Genomic DNA, 16,349 nt, shown 5'->3' with positions numbered 1-16,349 from the left:
CGGGACATGTTCCTGGCAGGCAACTGGAGGGAACAGCCTGCCTGCTTCTCCAGCTCTGCCACTTCCTCCCTGTGTGGGTCTGAACTTCTCTTCACTAAGCTGAGATGTAAACCATGACTTCATAGGCTGCAGGTGACTTAGTGGCCCAGGCTTCCCCAGCAGCGGGCAGATGCCCACAGACACTAGTGCGGCTCCCGTTAACCCATAGGGTGCCAGCCTCTAGACAGTGGGTCTCCATTCACACTTCCTGGCCAGAGAGCTAAGGTGCATGGACTTGGCAGTGGAAAGTGGCTTTTATCAGCTGGAGCCTTGATGAGGGAGCTGACTAGGGGCCCGGGCTCCCTTCTCTAGCTGAGAGTCCTGTGTGGTTAATCAGGATCACTGCCTGGTGTTAGGTTTTAAGGGCCTAAGGGAGAAGGAACAGGTCCCTGACCTAAGCCCCTCCTGCCTGAGGGGGAGGGGGTAGGTCACAGGAAGAAGGAAGAAGGCTGAGATTCTGTGGCTAACTGCCAGCCATCCCCCCTCCCCTCCCCTCAGCGCACCCCAGGGCCTGCCTGCTGCTCCCAGCTCCCCCAAGGGACTCATCCACCAGGTGCTACAGGGGCCACTTTCTCTTTCTCTGTGTCCTGTGCTGCTGCCCACTGTCCTCTGTCCCCATCTGTATCTCTTCACCTCTTCTAACTCTGCCCTTTGTGCCCTGGGAAAAGTGAAGGATCTACCTCAGAGCTCCTCCCCCAAGTTCCCTTTTGGGACATGAACAGCCACCCCACCCCATCCCCCAACTGTGGCCCTTTGAGGATTCCAGTCCAGCCAGAAACACTAGGGTCTGAGTGGGAAGGTCATTGACAGGAGTGCCCTGCCTGTCATAAAGCTAGGAGAAGGGCGGACTTCTGAGACCAGGGTTGTCTCGGGATGGGGAATCAGTCTTCACTGCCTGGGCTCTGGAGCATAGCCAGGACCAACACACTTAGTCAGGGCTCAGAAGTGAGAGCTTCCAGCCAGGTATGGTGTAAACACCTATAATCTCACCACTTAGGAAACTGAAGCAAGAGGATCACCACAAGTTCAAGGCCCGAGCTACAGAGGGAGTTCCAGATTGGCCTAAACTACATAAAACTGAGGTGCTCTAGGGGCAGTCGGTAGAGCGTTTGTCCAGTCTGTGCAGCCCTGGGTTCAATCCCCGTAACATAAACCTGGGCATGACGGTCCATGTCTGTAATCCTTTCGCTTTGGAGATGGGTTAGGAGTTCAAGGTCATCTTCAGCTACAGAGTGGATGGGGGTTAGCCTGGGCTACATAAGACCTTTTTGTTTGTTTGTTTTGTTTGAGACAAGTTTTCTCTGTTGCCCTGGCTGTCCTGGAACTCTGTAGACCAGCCTGGACTCAAACTCAGAGATCTGCCTGCTTCTGCCTCCTGAGTGCTAAAATTAAAGGTATGCGTCACCATGGCCTGGCTTAAGATTTGTTGTTGTTTTGTTTTGTTTTTTGCTTTTTAAGACAGGGTTTCTCTGTGTAGCCCTGGCCGTCCTGGACTCACTCTGTAGACTAGCTTGGCCTCTCACAGTGACCCACCTGCCTCTGCCTCCCAAGTACTGGGATTACAGCCTTGCACCACCACAGCCAGCTTCTAAGATCTTTTCTGAAAAAGAAAGATTTAAAAAAAAGAAAAAGAAAGAAAGAAAGAAAGAAAGAAAGAAAGAAAGAAAGAAATATTTACTCAGAATAGCCCCCGTGGGCCCCAGCCCTAACAATGCGACACTTCTCTCCAAATATCGCCCAGCAAAAGGCATCACTGTACCCACCCTTGGCTCCATGGATGAGAGGCGATCGCCTTCCCCGTACTCTTCGAGGCCCTCCAGCCCCAGGAGCCCACCCTGTGAGGTGTTTGGCTCTGTGGGCATTGAGGCTGTGCTGGACCAGCTGAGGATCAAGGCCATGAAGACTGGGTTCGAGTTCAACATCATGGTAGTAGGTGAGTTAGGGGCAGAGCCGCGGAGGGGAGGAGGGAGATGACTCCGCGTCATGGCACCTCGCCTGTAGAGCCGCGGAGGGGAGGAGGGAAATGACTCCGCGGCATGGCACCTCGCCTGTCCTGGACTCCATCTGGAGGGAGTCTGACCTAACAGCCCGCAGAGAGTTGACGTTAATATGTGAGAGACACTGAGTCTTCAGATACAAATGGTCCACAACGGGATTACCCCAGCCAAGGCAACCATGCTGAAGGGGCCTTCCAGAGGCAGCGACCATGCACAGCCTCACACTGTTGCTGCTGCTGCTGATGCAGTAAATAGCTCAGAACCCACAGAGACGAGGGAAGAACCAATTCCCAAAAGGTGTCCTCTTATCTCCCTGTATGTGCCCGTGCACACACACACACACACACACACACACACACACACACACACACAGACAGTTTTCAGTGAGAGAGGGAGGGAACTGAAAGTAAGCTGGGGAGGGGGTGTAGCTCAGTTGGCAGAATGCCCAGTGTGCACGTAGCCCTGGGTTCGGTCACGAGCCCTGCAGAGCCTGGCCATGGACATGCCTGTAACCCTAGCACTGGGCAGTGGAGGCGGAAGAATTCAAGTCTTCCTGAGGGACCTGGCCAGTTTGAAGCCATCCTGGCCTACATGACATCCTGTCTCAAAAGGAAAGGGGGGGAAAAATGGTGCACGCCTTTAATCCCAGCACTCGGGAGGCAGAGACAAGTGGATTGCTTTGAGTTTGAGGCCAGCCAGGTCTACAAAGAGAGTCCAGGACAGCCAGAGCTGTTACACAGAGAAACAGAGTCTCAAAAACAAAACAAAAACAAAATAAACAAACAAAAAGCTGAGGGGCCGGAGAGATGGCTAAGGGGCTAAGAGCACTGGCTGCTCTTTAGAGGACCTGGGTTCAGTTCTCAGCAACCACATGGCAGCTCACAACTGTCATTCCAGTTCTAAGGGATCTAATGTCCTCTTTTGGCCTCTGAGGGTGCACACATGTAGTACAGAGACATACATACAGGCAAAACACTCATATATGTAAAATAAAAATAAATACATCTTTTTTTTTTCAAGACAGGGTTTCTCTGTGTAGCCTTGGCTGTCCTGGACTCTCACTTTGTAGACCAGGCTGGCCTCAAACTCACAGCGATCCACCTGCCTCTGCCTCCCGAGTGCTGGGATTAAACGCATGCGCCGCCACATCCGGCAAAATAAGCACATCTTTAGAGGGAAAAACAGAAGCAGAAGCTATAGCTCTGTGGCGCTGCACACACTAGTGTCCGTACACAGCGGATTCCATCTTAGGACTAAAAGCCAGGAGTCAGGGAGATGGAGAAATGACCCAGTAAAGCTCCCCCCAGAGAAGCGATGAAGACCTGAGGCCAAGCTTGCAGAACCTAAAAAGGCAGGTGCTGTGGCCCCTACTTGCATTCCCAGCTACAGGGAGGTAGAGAGTGGAGAAGTCGGTCCATGAGCCCCAGGTGCCAGTAAGAGCGTGTCTCAAAAAAAAAAAAAAAAAAAAAAAAGATGGACAGCTCCTGAAGAATGACACACAAAGCTGAATTTGGCTGCCACATGCATAAATGCATACATGCACATCCCCTCACATACTGTCTTATTTACTGTTCTAGTGCTGTGAAGAGATACCATGACCAAGGCAGATTTTTGGTTGTGGGAAAGATTAAGCTTTGTCACAGGTGGAAACAGTTTTAGCAGGCTTTACCCTTGGGGCAAGCCATGAATACCTTGTGACAGACTGTTTGGAGCCTTCCTGGGCTTAGAATTTAGGAAGCCAACCTGAGAACCCCACCGTGGCTATTGTTTTTCTAATTGACCCTCGAAGGGAGAAGGAGACCGCCCTTGGCTTGTGACTGGGAAGGTGGGGAAAAAAAAAAACAGGTGAAGGTGAGCAGGGCACGCGGAGAGAGCAAGGGACCGGACCAGCTCGCGGGACAGAGACACCTAAGGACCCGTCCTGCAGAACGGATTCCAGAAGGTTTACTCTTCTGTCCCTTTAACCTTTTTTTTCCTTCTTGTATATGCTAGTTGGGTTGTATAATAAAGTTTAATTGTTAATAACAGAGCCAACATCTGGCGCCCAACGTGGGGCCCGATGGGTTCCACAGTCCCTAATGATATGAGGGAAGATTCAGTATTCCAAGGGATAGAAATGTTGTTTCAGGCCATTGGTAATATTGCAACTGCTGTTGCAAAACTCTTTCCTGCATTATACTTAGAGGGAATTCTTTGTTTTCTCATTGTCCTTTTATTACAATATTTCATGCTTAGAAGGATTAAAAGACAGGCTAATGGCATAGAAAAGCCGGAAGGGTCAGTAAGTTCTATCCTTTTGGAAAAGATTGCAGATTTGACTGGACAAATGAAAAGGCTGAGAAATAAAAATAAAGGGATGGGAAAGCGGATAAAATTTTTGGCATTTGGTAGTGATGAAGGACAGAAAATAGAGAGACCGGAAAGCCAAAAAAACCAGAAAGAGTCAATAAGCTCTATCCTTTTGGAAAGAATTACTGACTTGACTGAACAAATGGGCAAAATGCAAAAAAAAAAAAAAAACTGGAAGGGCTGGAAAAGCAGAAGGCACCTTTGGTTAAAAAGGGTGGAAAAGGTCAGAAACCAGAGGCAAAGAAAGCCAGATCGACCAAAAGGTCTTTGGAAGTAAATGTACCAGTGGAGGATACCTCCACAGTCACCCAGGCACCTTCAGCTTTTCCAGTCACTGTAAGACATGTACTCAAGCCAAATGGTGCTGAGGGTCATGACGAAATAGCCTGGTGTCCTGTAGACATGATGGATTTAAAACATTTTAAGGAATCCGTCGTCAGATATGGTATGCATTCTAACTTCGTTAAACAAATGTTAAACAGCTGGGCCTATCAAAATAGACTTGTTGGGCTGGAGAGATGGCCCAGTGGTTAAGAGCACTGACTGTGCTTCCAGAGGTTCTGAGTTCAATTCCCAGCAACCACATGGTGGCTCACAACCATCTATAATGTGATCTGATCATACTGTATATATAATAAATGAAATCTTTAAAAATAAAATAAATAGGCTCTTTTAAAAAAAACAAAAACAAAAAACAAAAACAAAATAGACTTGTTCCCCAAGATTGGAAAAATTTAGTTTCAGCGGTATTAGAAGCGGCACAACAGTTACAGTGGTTATCATGGTGACAAACAAAGGCTATAAAAATAGAACAAAAAAATATCGCACAAAGAATAAATATTAATAGAGATCAAATACTTGGTGATGGACCATATACTAACATGAGAGAGCAAATTCAAGCTGACGATAGAGTGATTGAACAATGTCATAAGGCAGCCTTGAGAGCTTGAGAGCTGGTAGAGGAACCTGGAAAAACAACTATTCCCTTTACTAAGGTGTTCCAAGGACCTCTGGAGCCCTTTACAGAATTTTTACAGAGATTAGGATCTGCTATGGATAAGGCGATGCCAGATTCTGATAACAAAAAGGCATTAAAACTTATCATGGCTTATGAGAATGCAAATACTAAATGTAAAAAGGTGCTTAGACCGTTAAAAAAAAGAGGCGCTCCATTAGATGACTGGGTAAAGGAGACAGTTAATATCAACTCTCAGGAATATCAGAATAATATTGTGGGACAGACAAGCTTTAGTCAGAGAGCCCAGATATCATAATACTCGGTGCTTCAATTGCGGTCAAATTGGTCATGTGCAAAGAAACTGTAAAAATAGAAGGCCCAATAACCCAGGAGAAAACGTAACTCGTAGAAAAAAACAAAGAGGTTCTGGTTATGATGGTAATGAGGTACCAAGACTCCCAGGGTACTGTAGTAGCTGTGAAAAAGGGAAACATTGGGCACGAGATTGTCAGTCTAAGTGAGATGTGCAAGGCAATATCTTGCCGACAGGAAACGGCAGGAGGGGGCCATCAGCTCGGGCCCCGTAAACAATGCCAGCCAAATTCCATTGGCCACTCAAGAAGTGACAAACCCACAGGAAAATGGAAACTGAGAGTTAGCGATCTAATACATGCTACTAAAGGCAGTGCAGCCTTGGATCTGGCTTCAAATATGTCTCTTACCCTAACTCCTCAGGTTAAATGTTACAAATTAAATACTGGTGTTTTCGGACCTTTGCCTTCAGGCACAGTAGGATTGGTTCTGAAAAAAAGCGGGCTGACTTCTCAGGGTTTTATTGTGCATCCTGGTATTATAGATGGAGATTCTAAAGGAAAAATAAAAATCTTGGTATGTGTAAAAAAAAAAAGATAAAAATTGATGCCGGAGATAGGATTGCTCAACTCCTACTGTTTCCTTACATTAAGGACAAAGCCGCTCCAGTGGAAAGGACTGGTGCGTTCGAGAGCACAGGAACACGTGTGTTCTGACAAACAGTAATTAATGATCAGAGACCTAAGTTAATTATACAATTAAATGGTATTAAAATAAAAGGCTTGGTAGACAGTGGAGCTGACGTCTCTATCATTTGCCAAAAGTCTTAGAACCAAACTTGGCCACTTAAAAAGGTTTATACAAAAATTGTAGAAATTGATAAATTATCTCAAATAAAACAAAGTGTACAGTGGCTTGAGTGTGTGAGACCAGATGGGCAGATAGGGAGGCTAAAACCCTATGTGGCTGACATTCCTATAAATCTATGGGGAAGAGACCTTTTACAACAATGGGGTACTCAGATTACTATTCCTGCAAATACTGAAATAAAAAAGGGTAAAACAATGGGTGAATTGGTATGCACTTCTAGGAAAGAGATTAACGTAAGTGATCAGAGGCGACCACAAGCTATGCCCATTGTCCAACCTCAAAATTCTTCAGGTTTAAAATGTCAAAATTTATAAGAGGGGCCACTGCTGAGATACCAACCGCCTTGCCCCTAAAATGAATTTCAAACAGACCTGTATGACAGGAGCAGTGGCCCTTAACAAAAAAAAGTTACAGGCGCTTCAAGGTTTAGTAAAAAAACAGCTGGAGGCTCAACACATCGAAGAATCTTCCAGTCCCTGGAATTCCCCTGTGTTTGTGGTAAAAAAGAAATCAGGTGGATAGAAAATGATAACAGATTTGAGGGCCATAAACAAGGTGATTCAACCCATGGGTTCGCTTCAACCTAAAATTCCTTTGCCTTCCTTATTACCTCGGTCTTGGCATATAATTACAATTGATTTAAAAGACTGTTTTTCTACCATACCTCTACACGAGAAGGACAGGAAAAGGTTTGCTTTCTCAGTACCTACTCTGAACAGTAATTCTCCAATAAAGAGATATCATTAAAAGGTACTTCCACAGGAAATGTTGAATAGCCCAACTTTATGCCAGTATTTTGTACAACAACCTTTAAAAATACTTCGTAAGCTTTTTCCTCAATCTATCATATACCATTACATAGATGATATTCTGCTAACTGATTCTGATCCTAGTATTGTAAAAAAAATGTTTCAGGAAACACAAAAAATTCTGCCATACTAGAGATTACAGATTGCTATAAAAAAAAAAAAACAAAGAGGAGATTCAATTACCTATTTAGGCTATAAAATAACTAAACAAAAAATTCGACCACAAAAGGTACAGATCCGTAGAGATCAATTACAAACTCTTAATGACTTTCAAAGATTATTGGACAATATTAACTGGTTAAGGCCTACAATCAGGTTAGCTACCTATGAGTTAAGTAACTTGTTTCAGATTTTACAAGGGGATTCGGATTTAAACAGTCCTAGGTGTTTAACTGCTAAAACAAAAAAAAAAGTTAATTCTGGTAAAACAAAAACTTCAAAAGACATATGTGGATAGAATTGATCCTAAACTTGGTTGCATTTTGGTTATTTTGCCTTCAAAACATTCTCCTACTGGGCTTCTCATGCAAAGAGAAGACAAGATTATAGAATGGATATTCCTGACAAATAAACAAAACAAAAAATTAAAAACATATATAAAAAAAATTTCTAAATTGATTACAAAGAAAAAAATAAGGTTGCGTCAACTGTCAGGGATAAACCCGACAGAAATTGTAGTGCCTCTTACTGATTCTAAAATTATGTCACTATGGGTAATTAATAAAAATTGACAAAAAGCTTGTAGTAATTATTTGAAAGGCATTAGCAATAAATACCCAAAAAACAAACGTATACAGTTTATAAAAAGAACTAATTGGATCCTTCCAAGTATTGTAAAGAGGTCACCAATCTCAGGGACACCCACCTTTTTCACTGATACAAATAAATCAGGTATGACTGGTTATAAGTCTAAAAAAATGACCAAGGTGATTAAAAGCCCATTTACATCAGTTCAAAAATCAGAATTATATGCTATCCTTATGGTATTGTTAGATTTTCCTAAACCTCTTAATATAATTACTGACTCTCAATATGCTAAAAAGGTTGTTTTACATATAAAAACTACTAAATTTACTCCTGATAACACAAAATTGACTACTTTATTTTAAAACTACAACAGGTCATCAAAAACAAAAATTATCCCTTGTATATTACTCATATTCGATCCCATACAGGTTTACCAGGTCCATTGACACAAAAAATAAAGAGATCGACAAATTATTAATAGGTAATATATTCAAAGCCTCCAAATTTCACAAAAAACATCATGTCAATGGTAAGGGGTTAAAAAAAAGATTTTCTATCACTTGACAACAAACTAGAAAAATAATTAATAAGTGTTCTACATGTTCCTTATATAGTAAACTACCATTACCTGCTAAAATTAACCCTAAAGGTAACAAAAAAAAATGAAATTTGACAGATGGATGTGTTTCATTTTTTGTTAATAACAGAGCCAACATTTGGTTGTTGTTGTTTTGGGGTTTTTTTGTTTGTTTGTTTGTTTGTTTTTGAGACATGGTCTCACTATGCAGCTCTGGCTGTCCTGGAACCCACTATGTAGTAAAACACAAGTAGTTTGAAATATATATCCTAGCCAGGCAGTGGTGGCACACACCTTTAATCCTAGCACTCGGGAGGCAGAGGCAGGTGGGTCTCTAAATTCAAGGCCAGCCTGGCCTACAAAGTGAGTTCCAGGACAGCCAGGGCTACACAGAGAAACCCTGTCTTGAAAAACCAAAAAAGAAAATTCTAGCAAACATACAAGCTACTGTGTTCTGCATCTTCAGGGCAGAGTGGGCTGGGCAAATCCACCATGGTGAACACACTTTTCAAGTCCAAAGTGTGGCAATCAAGTCTACCCAAAGTAGAGGCACCCATGCCACAAACACTGGAGGTACACTCTGTGACCCATGGTAAGTGACCCTGTCCCCCCTCCTCCATGGGCCCAGCTAGGGCCATGTCTTCCATCTTTCCCCCTCCCCCTCCCCTCCCCCTCCCCCATGGGCCCAGCCAGGGCCATGTCTTCCATCTTTCCCCCTCCCCCTCCCCTCCCCCTCCCCCGATGGGCCCAGCCAGGGCCATGTCTTCCATATTTCCCCCTCCCCTTCCCCCTCCCCCATGGGCCCAGCCAGGGCCATGTCTTCCATCTCTCCCCCTCCCCCTCCCCATCCCCCATGGGCCCAGCCAGGGCCATGTCTTCCATCTCTCCCCCTCCCCCTCCCCGTCCCCCATGGGCCCAGCCAGGGCCATGTCTTCCATCTCTCCCCCTCCCCCTCCCCTCCCCCTCCCCCGATGGGCCCAGCCAGGGCCATGTCTTCCATCTTTCCCCCTCCCCTTCCCCCTCCCCCATGGGCCCAGCCAGGGCCATGTCTTCCATCTCTCCCCCTCCCCCTCCCCATCCCCCATGGGCCCAGCCAGGGCCATGTCTTCCATCTCTCCCCCTCCCCCTCCCCATCCCCCATGGGCCCAGCCAGGGCCATGTCTTCCATCTCTCCCCCTCCCCCTCCCCATCCCCCATGGGCCCAGCCAGGGCCATGTCTTCCATCTTTCCCCCTCCCCTCCCCCTCCCCCGATGGGCCCAGCCAGGGCCATGTCTTCCATCTTTCCCCCTCCCCTTCCCCCTCCCCCATGGGCCCAGCCAGGGCCATGTCTTCCATCTCTCCCCCTCCCCCTCCCCGTCCCCCATGGGCCCAGCCAGGGCCATGTCTTCCATCTCTCCCCCTCCCTCTCCCCTCCCCCTCCCCCATGGGCCCAGCCAGGGCCATGTCTTCCATCTCTCCCCCTCCCCCTGCCCCCATGGGCCCAGCCAGGGCCATGTCTTCCATCTCTCCTCCTCTACAGTCATCGAGGAGAAAGGGTTGAAGCTGAAGCTGACAGTGACAGATACTCCTGGCTTTGGAGACCAGATCAACAATGACAAGTGGTGGGTCCTGCGGTGGTTGGCCCTGTCCCTGTTAGGCCTGTGAAAACCCACCCTGGAATGGCCCGTCTGTGTGTATCACCTGTGAATGTTTTCTTATCTTTACAATGAGTATACTCTCCTCAGTCTCCAAAACCGGGGGTGGGGGGTGGGGAGTGCACAGCTGGTGCTCAATGGAAGCACCAGAAATCCATACTTCTATAATCCCTGCACTTGGGCAGCTGAAGCAGAAGGATCATGAGTTCGAGGACAGCCTGAGCCACATACGATCAATCTTATCCCAAAAGAAAAAGGCTGAGCATGTAGCTTGGTGTTACAGTTCAGCGGTAGAATGCTTGCACAGTGAGTGTCAAGCAATCAGTATCTGTTGGAGTGTTGTGCTGACAGGAGCCCAGCATAGGAAGACCACAGCGGAGGAGTCAAGAGATGGAAGGGCGACTGGAGAGAGGGTTCTGTCAGTGAAGTGCTTGTCTGGAAAGCATGGGGATTGAGCTTGATCCCCAGAAAAAAGAGAAGCTAGGCACAGGGGTGCACTCCGGAAACCCCCCTGCTGGGAGACAGACAGGAGCATTCTAGGGCTTTGCTGGCTAGTCAGTCTCATCATGTAGACCAGGCCAACCCCAAACCCACAGAGATCCACCTGCCTCTGCCTCCTGAGTGCTGGGATTAAACATGCACCCCCATGCCCAGGTGGCACCTGCCTTTAATTCCATCACTCGATCTGGAGGGAAGGCAGGTAGGTCTCTCTGAGCTCAGGGATAGCCTGGTGTCTACATAGAGTTCCAAGTCAGGCAGAGCTACATAGAGACCTCTTGGAGAGCAACTAAGGAAGACAGCCAAGACTGACCTCTGACCTCCACACACATGGACATACATACACACACACACACACACACACACACACACACACACACACACACACACAAACTCACACACAGACTCTTACAGCTACCAGGTGAGAACCAGTAGTGTCTTGGACCTGGTAACCATCATTTAATGACCAAACAAATTTTATTTACATATGTGTGATATGTATGTTAGTGTATATATGTGCTAGTGATGGAGAATAAACTGAGGATGTGGTACATCTTAGCAAACATTGAATGATATCCCCAGCGGCCGTTTTTACTTTTTGTTCTGAGGCTTGGTTTCCCTAATTTATTCAGGCTGGCTTTGAATTTATAATCCCCCTGGCCCAGTTTCTTGAGTAGCTGGAAGGACAGGCCTATTGCACCAGGCCCAGCCAATAAGTGCTATTAACAAACTGCCGCTTTACGAACAGGAATGCTCAGACCTCATGCGAAGAGAGGCAGAGGTCTCTGTGTGTCTCTGACAACGCTGATAGACCACCCAAAGGCCAGGAGGAGGTGGTGAATCCTGGGGGGTGGCACTACTGAGGGGACATCTTTGCCCCAAGCTGGGACCCAATCCTGAGCTACATCAACCAACAGTACGAGCAGTATCTGCAGGAGGAGCTTCTGATCACCCGACAGCGCCACATCCCCGACACCCGCGTGCACTGCTGTGTGTACTTTGTGCCACCCACTGGCCACTGGTGAGGTGACCCACTGGCTGTGGGAGGGCCACTTGAATGAGGTGGGGACGGAGGGAAGGACCCTTGATGGCAGCTTTGGGTTGCCATTCTTCCTTCACCCATCCATCCACCGCCCCCACCCCCTACCCCACCCCCCCACTGTCACTGTCCTGTCCTGGGCAGCCTACGGCCCCTGGACATTGAGTTCCTGCGGCGGCTGTGCCGAACTGTGAATGTGGTGCCCGTGATCGCCCGGGCCGACAGCCTGACCATTGAAGAACGGGACGCCTTCAGGAGCAGGGTGATCTGGGTGCCCGAGGCAAAGCTGGGTCAGTGTGCAGAGAGCGGAATGGATGGTGGCCTGAGGTCCCTTATGTTTGGCTCCCCAGATCCAGCAGAACCTGAAAACTCATTGCATCGATGTGTATCCACAGAAATGTTTTGATGAGGACATCAATGACAGAATCCTCAACAGTAAGATCCGGGTAAGACGCTGTAGAAAGTGCAGAAGGTCAGTGACACTAATGGCGTTTGAGCCTCTTTCCACTCATCCTTTCCATCTGAAAATTGATCCAAGAAATGTGTGTATATATTTAAAGGTTCCTCTTCTGTCCACAAATTCAAGATGGGCAACAAATGGCTCTTATCAGACAAACCATAGAATGGGGAAAAAAAATGTTTGGCCGCATGGCCCTACCTAGAGCTTCCATTTTTATATAAAAGACAACCAAAATGTAAAATGCATAAGGGAAGCCAGAATCGGTGGAATACACCTCTAAAATGCCCGCACACACAGACTCACACACAAACAAACAAGCAAAAAATATAAACATGCCAAGTAGTGGTGGTGCACACCTGTAATCCCAGCACTCAGGAAGCAGAGACAGGCGGGTCTTTGAGTTTGAGGCCAGCCTGGTCTCCAGAGCAAGGCTACACAGAGAAGCCATGTCTATACACACACACACACACACACACACACACGAGCTCTTAGTTCTTGGTTTGGTGGCATAGGTCTATAATCCCAGCACTGAGGAGGCTGAGGCAGGAGGATTGTGAATGGAAGGCAAGCCTGGGTTACATTAGATTAGGCTATATAGTGATCCCTTTTCTCAAACAAAACAAAAAACAATCAAGGGCCTGGGAGCTGACAAGTTTGAATTTCTTTTAGCCACAAGTGAGTAAACAAGTACAGGACCTGGCAAATATCTGTGTGGATGGGCAGACAGTAAATATTTTAGGTTCTGTGGGCCAGACAGTCTCTGGTGCAATTACCCAACCCTGCAGTTGTGGTCCAAGAGCAGCTGCAGAGGAGGGAAAACAAATGGGCTTCCCTGTGTGCCAATAAAACTGCCTGTCTGTCAAGTGTGTGGAAGCCCTGAGCTTTGTCCCCATCTCCACAGAGACGACAGACCCCAGGTCCTGGGAAGCAGCTCTGAGGCAGAGCGCTGGCCTAGTGTGCAGGAAGCCATGATTTTCATCTCCAGTATTCTAAACAATAACATATTAAATATTTTTTAAGTTGATGAATGACATGGTGGTGCACACCTGTAACCCCAGAACTTGGGAGGTGGAAGCTCATCCTTGGCCACACAGCGAGTTCAAGGCCAGCCTGGGCTACATGAGATTTTCTCTCAGAAAACACATTTGGTTTTGTTTTGAGACAAGGTTTCTCTGTGTAGCCATGGCTATCCTGGAACTTACTCTGTCAACCAGGCTCGCCTCGAACTCAGAGCTCTGCTGGGATAAAAGGCATTGAGCCACCACACCCCGCAGAAAATAAATTTTTAAAATTCAAAGAATAGGGGCTGGCAGGAAGACTCAACACTAAGTGGTGCTTGCTTCAAGCTGGGTAACTTTAATTCAGTTCCTGGGAGCCACTTGGTGGAAGAAGAGGACCTCTTCTAGACAGACAGACTCAAGCTGGAGAAACAGCTCAAAGGTTAGGCTCTGTTCCCAGCCCTCAGGTGCAGCAGCTTACTATCAACCGCAACTCAGCTCAGGGGAGCCAGTACCCTCACATGCACTTACACAGGTAGCCGTAGGAGCGCACACACACACAATACCCCTCACAAGCACTCACACACGTACCCATAGGAGCACACATATACATCATTTAAAATAATATTTTTCAATCTTTTTGTTGTTGTTGTTGTTGTTGTTGTTGAGACAGGGTTTCTCTGTATAGCCTTGGCTGTCCTGGACTCTCTTTGTACACCAGGCTGGCCTTGAACTCACAGCGATCCACCTGCCTCTGCCTCCCAAGTGTTAGGATTACAGGTGCGCACTACCTTGCCCAGCTAATTTTTTTGTTTTTGTTTTTGTTTTTTGTTTGGCTGGTTGGTTTTTGGGTTGTTTTGGTTTGGTTTTGGTTTTTCTGAGACAGGGTCTCTCTGTGTAGCCTTGGCTGTCCTGGACTCTCTTTGTAGACCAGGCTGGCCTTGAACTCACAGCGATCCACCTGCCTCTGCCTCCCGAGTGTTAGGATTACAGGTGCACACTACCTTGCCCAGCTAATTTTTTTGTTTTTGTTTTTTGTTTGGCTGGTTGGTTTTTGGGTTGTTTTGGTTTTTCTGAGACAGGGTCTCTCCGTGTTAGCCTTGGCTGTCCTGGACTCTCTTTGTAGACCAGGCTGGCTTTGAACTCACAGCAATCCACCTGCCTCTGCCTCCCCAGTGCTGGGATTAAAGGCGTGCGCCACCATATCCAGCTGTATTATTTATTTGTATGCGTGTGTGTCTGTGCATGTGCCCCACAAGGTGAGAGAGGTCCGCTCCCGGAAGCTGGAGTTGCAGGCAGTTGTGAGCCGCCTGATGTGGGTGCTGGGAATGGAACTTGCATCCTCTTTGCAGAAACTACATGTGCTCTTAACCACTGGGCTATTTCTTCAACCCCGGTTTTTAAATATTTTTTTAAATAATTTGTTTATTTTTATTTTATGTACACTGGTATTTTGACTGCTTTTGTGAGAGTTGGATGCCCTGGAACTGTAGTTACAGACAGATGTGACCTGCCATGTAGGCGCTGGGAATTGAGCCATCTCTCCAGCCCTGGGACTTCCTAGTTTTTATGTGCCCATCTTCTGCCTCAGTTTCTCCTCTCCTGTCTCTTAGGAGCAGATCCCTTTTGCTGTGGTTGGGGCTGACAGAGAGCACCTAGTGAATGGGAGATGTGTCCTGGGCCGGAAGACCAAATGGGGCATCATTGAAGGTGAGTCTGGGAACCTGGCCGGCAAGCAAAGGGTAGGGGGTGGAAATCAGGGCACACCCCACATCCATGGCAGTCTTTGCATTCCTCCCCGCCCCCACCCACCCACCCCCAACCCCCACCACCCCATAGCCCAAACCTGGAAGGCAACCATAGATCTGCCAAATTTTAATATAGCTCCACCATGTGCCTGCAAATAGGATTTTTTTTTCTACCTCTACCTCTCAGGTGCTCCCTCATTTATTATTATAATTATTTAAAACATATGGAGCCAAGCACAGTGGCACATTCATAGTCCTAGCATAGGAGAGAGAGAGGCTGGAGAATCAGAAGTCCAGGGTCATCCTTGGCTACTTAGCAAGTTTGATACCAGCCTGGGATACATGAGACCCTGCCTCAAAAAAAGAAAAGAAAAGAAAAAGAATCATGAATTTTGTCTTTGGTGCAACGCTCATGGTATTATATGTTATGAAGAATGGGTTCACTCGTCTAAGAACTATTTGTAGGAACCAGGACACAGGCATTTAAAAAAAAAAAAGCATGAATGAGCAAATGGATAAATGAACCGAGGAGGAGGTGGGAAAAGACGTGAGGGGCACGGCAATGGCAGGTCTCAGGAGGCACGTGTAAGCTGCAGCATCGTCCACTCTGTGCTCCCCAAGAGTGCAGAGCTGTGCTGGGCCCCATGTCTTGCAGTGGAGAACGTGGCGCACTGTGAGTTTCTCCTCCTGAGAGACCTGCTCATCCGGTGAGGTGTGGGGCGCCCTGTGATGGAAAAGGGGGGCCTGGGACCACTGAGGCCCCACCTGACTTGTCCCCTGTTGTCCAGTTCCCATCTCCAGGACCTGAAGGACATCACCCACAACGTCCATTACGAGAACTATCGGGTCCTGCGGCTCAACGAGAGCCACCTGCTGCCCCGGGGGCCAGGGTGGGTGAACCTGGTTCCAGCCTCCCCAGGGCAGCTGGCATCCCCTGGACCAGGAAAGGCCCGAAAGCGAGCCAACAAAGACTCCAAGGCTGATGAGTGCTGAGTGCCCCCCAGGCCTACGAGGCTCCTCCACGCCTCAGCAGCCAGCCCCCCAACACACACTCTAGAGCATCTATGGGAAGCAGGTGCTGCTTTGTACAAAAAGCTGTGCTTTGACAACTAAAGGATTTGTAAATGAATCCTCTGAGCCAGTCTGATATAAGAATATGATTTCTGGGTGTGGGGATGTAGCTCAGTTGGTAGAATGCTTCACCTAATGTGCCCCAAACCCTGGGATTGATCTCCATCACCACATAGAGGCCACGGGGAGCGTGAACTCGGGAGGAAGAAACAGGAGGATAAGAAATTCAAGATGTTCCTCAA

At 47.3% G+C, this 16,349-nt stretch overlaps 1 protein-coding gene across 6 annotated transcripts; it reads left to right on the top strand.

Moving 5' to 3' along the window:
* SEPTIN12 (septin 12) lies at positions 1–16,349 on the top strand. Of its 6 annotated transcripts, none has more exons than XM_084761949.1 (10): positions 1–132; positions 1,781–1,972; positions 9,125–9,250; positions 10,179–10,260; positions 11,675–11,812; positions 11,975–12,092; positions 12,181–12,276; positions 14,902–14,998; positions 15,692–15,743; positions 15,825–16,349. In XM_084761949.1, the coding sequence occupies exons 2-10, from the start codon at positions 1,813–1,815 to the stop codon at positions 16,027–16,029; spliced, it is 1,074 nt and encodes a 357-aa protein (XP_084618075.1). In that variant the 5' UTR covers positions 1–132; positions 1,781–1,812; the 3' UTR covers positions 16,030–16,349. The 6 variants fall into 6 exon arrangements, with proteins under 6 accessions (XP_084618075.1, XP_084618074.1, XP_084618077.1 ...); XM_084761948.1 differs by lacking the exon at positions 1–132 and adding an exon at positions 501–592; XM_084761951.1 differs by lacking the exon at positions 1–132 and adding an exon at positions 501–592 and having other exon boundaries at positions 15,658–15,743; positions 15,825–15,962.

Source organism: Acomys minous (assembly GCF_964271855.1).
Source record: "Acomys minous genome assembly, chromosome: 16".
Taxonomy (NCBI): domain Eukaryota; kingdom Metazoa; phylum Chordata; class Mammalia; order Rodentia; family Muridae; genus Acomys; species Acomys minous.
The sequence above is the reverse complement of the archived record's forward strand: the minus strand, read 5'-3'. Positions and strand labels throughout refer to the sequence as shown.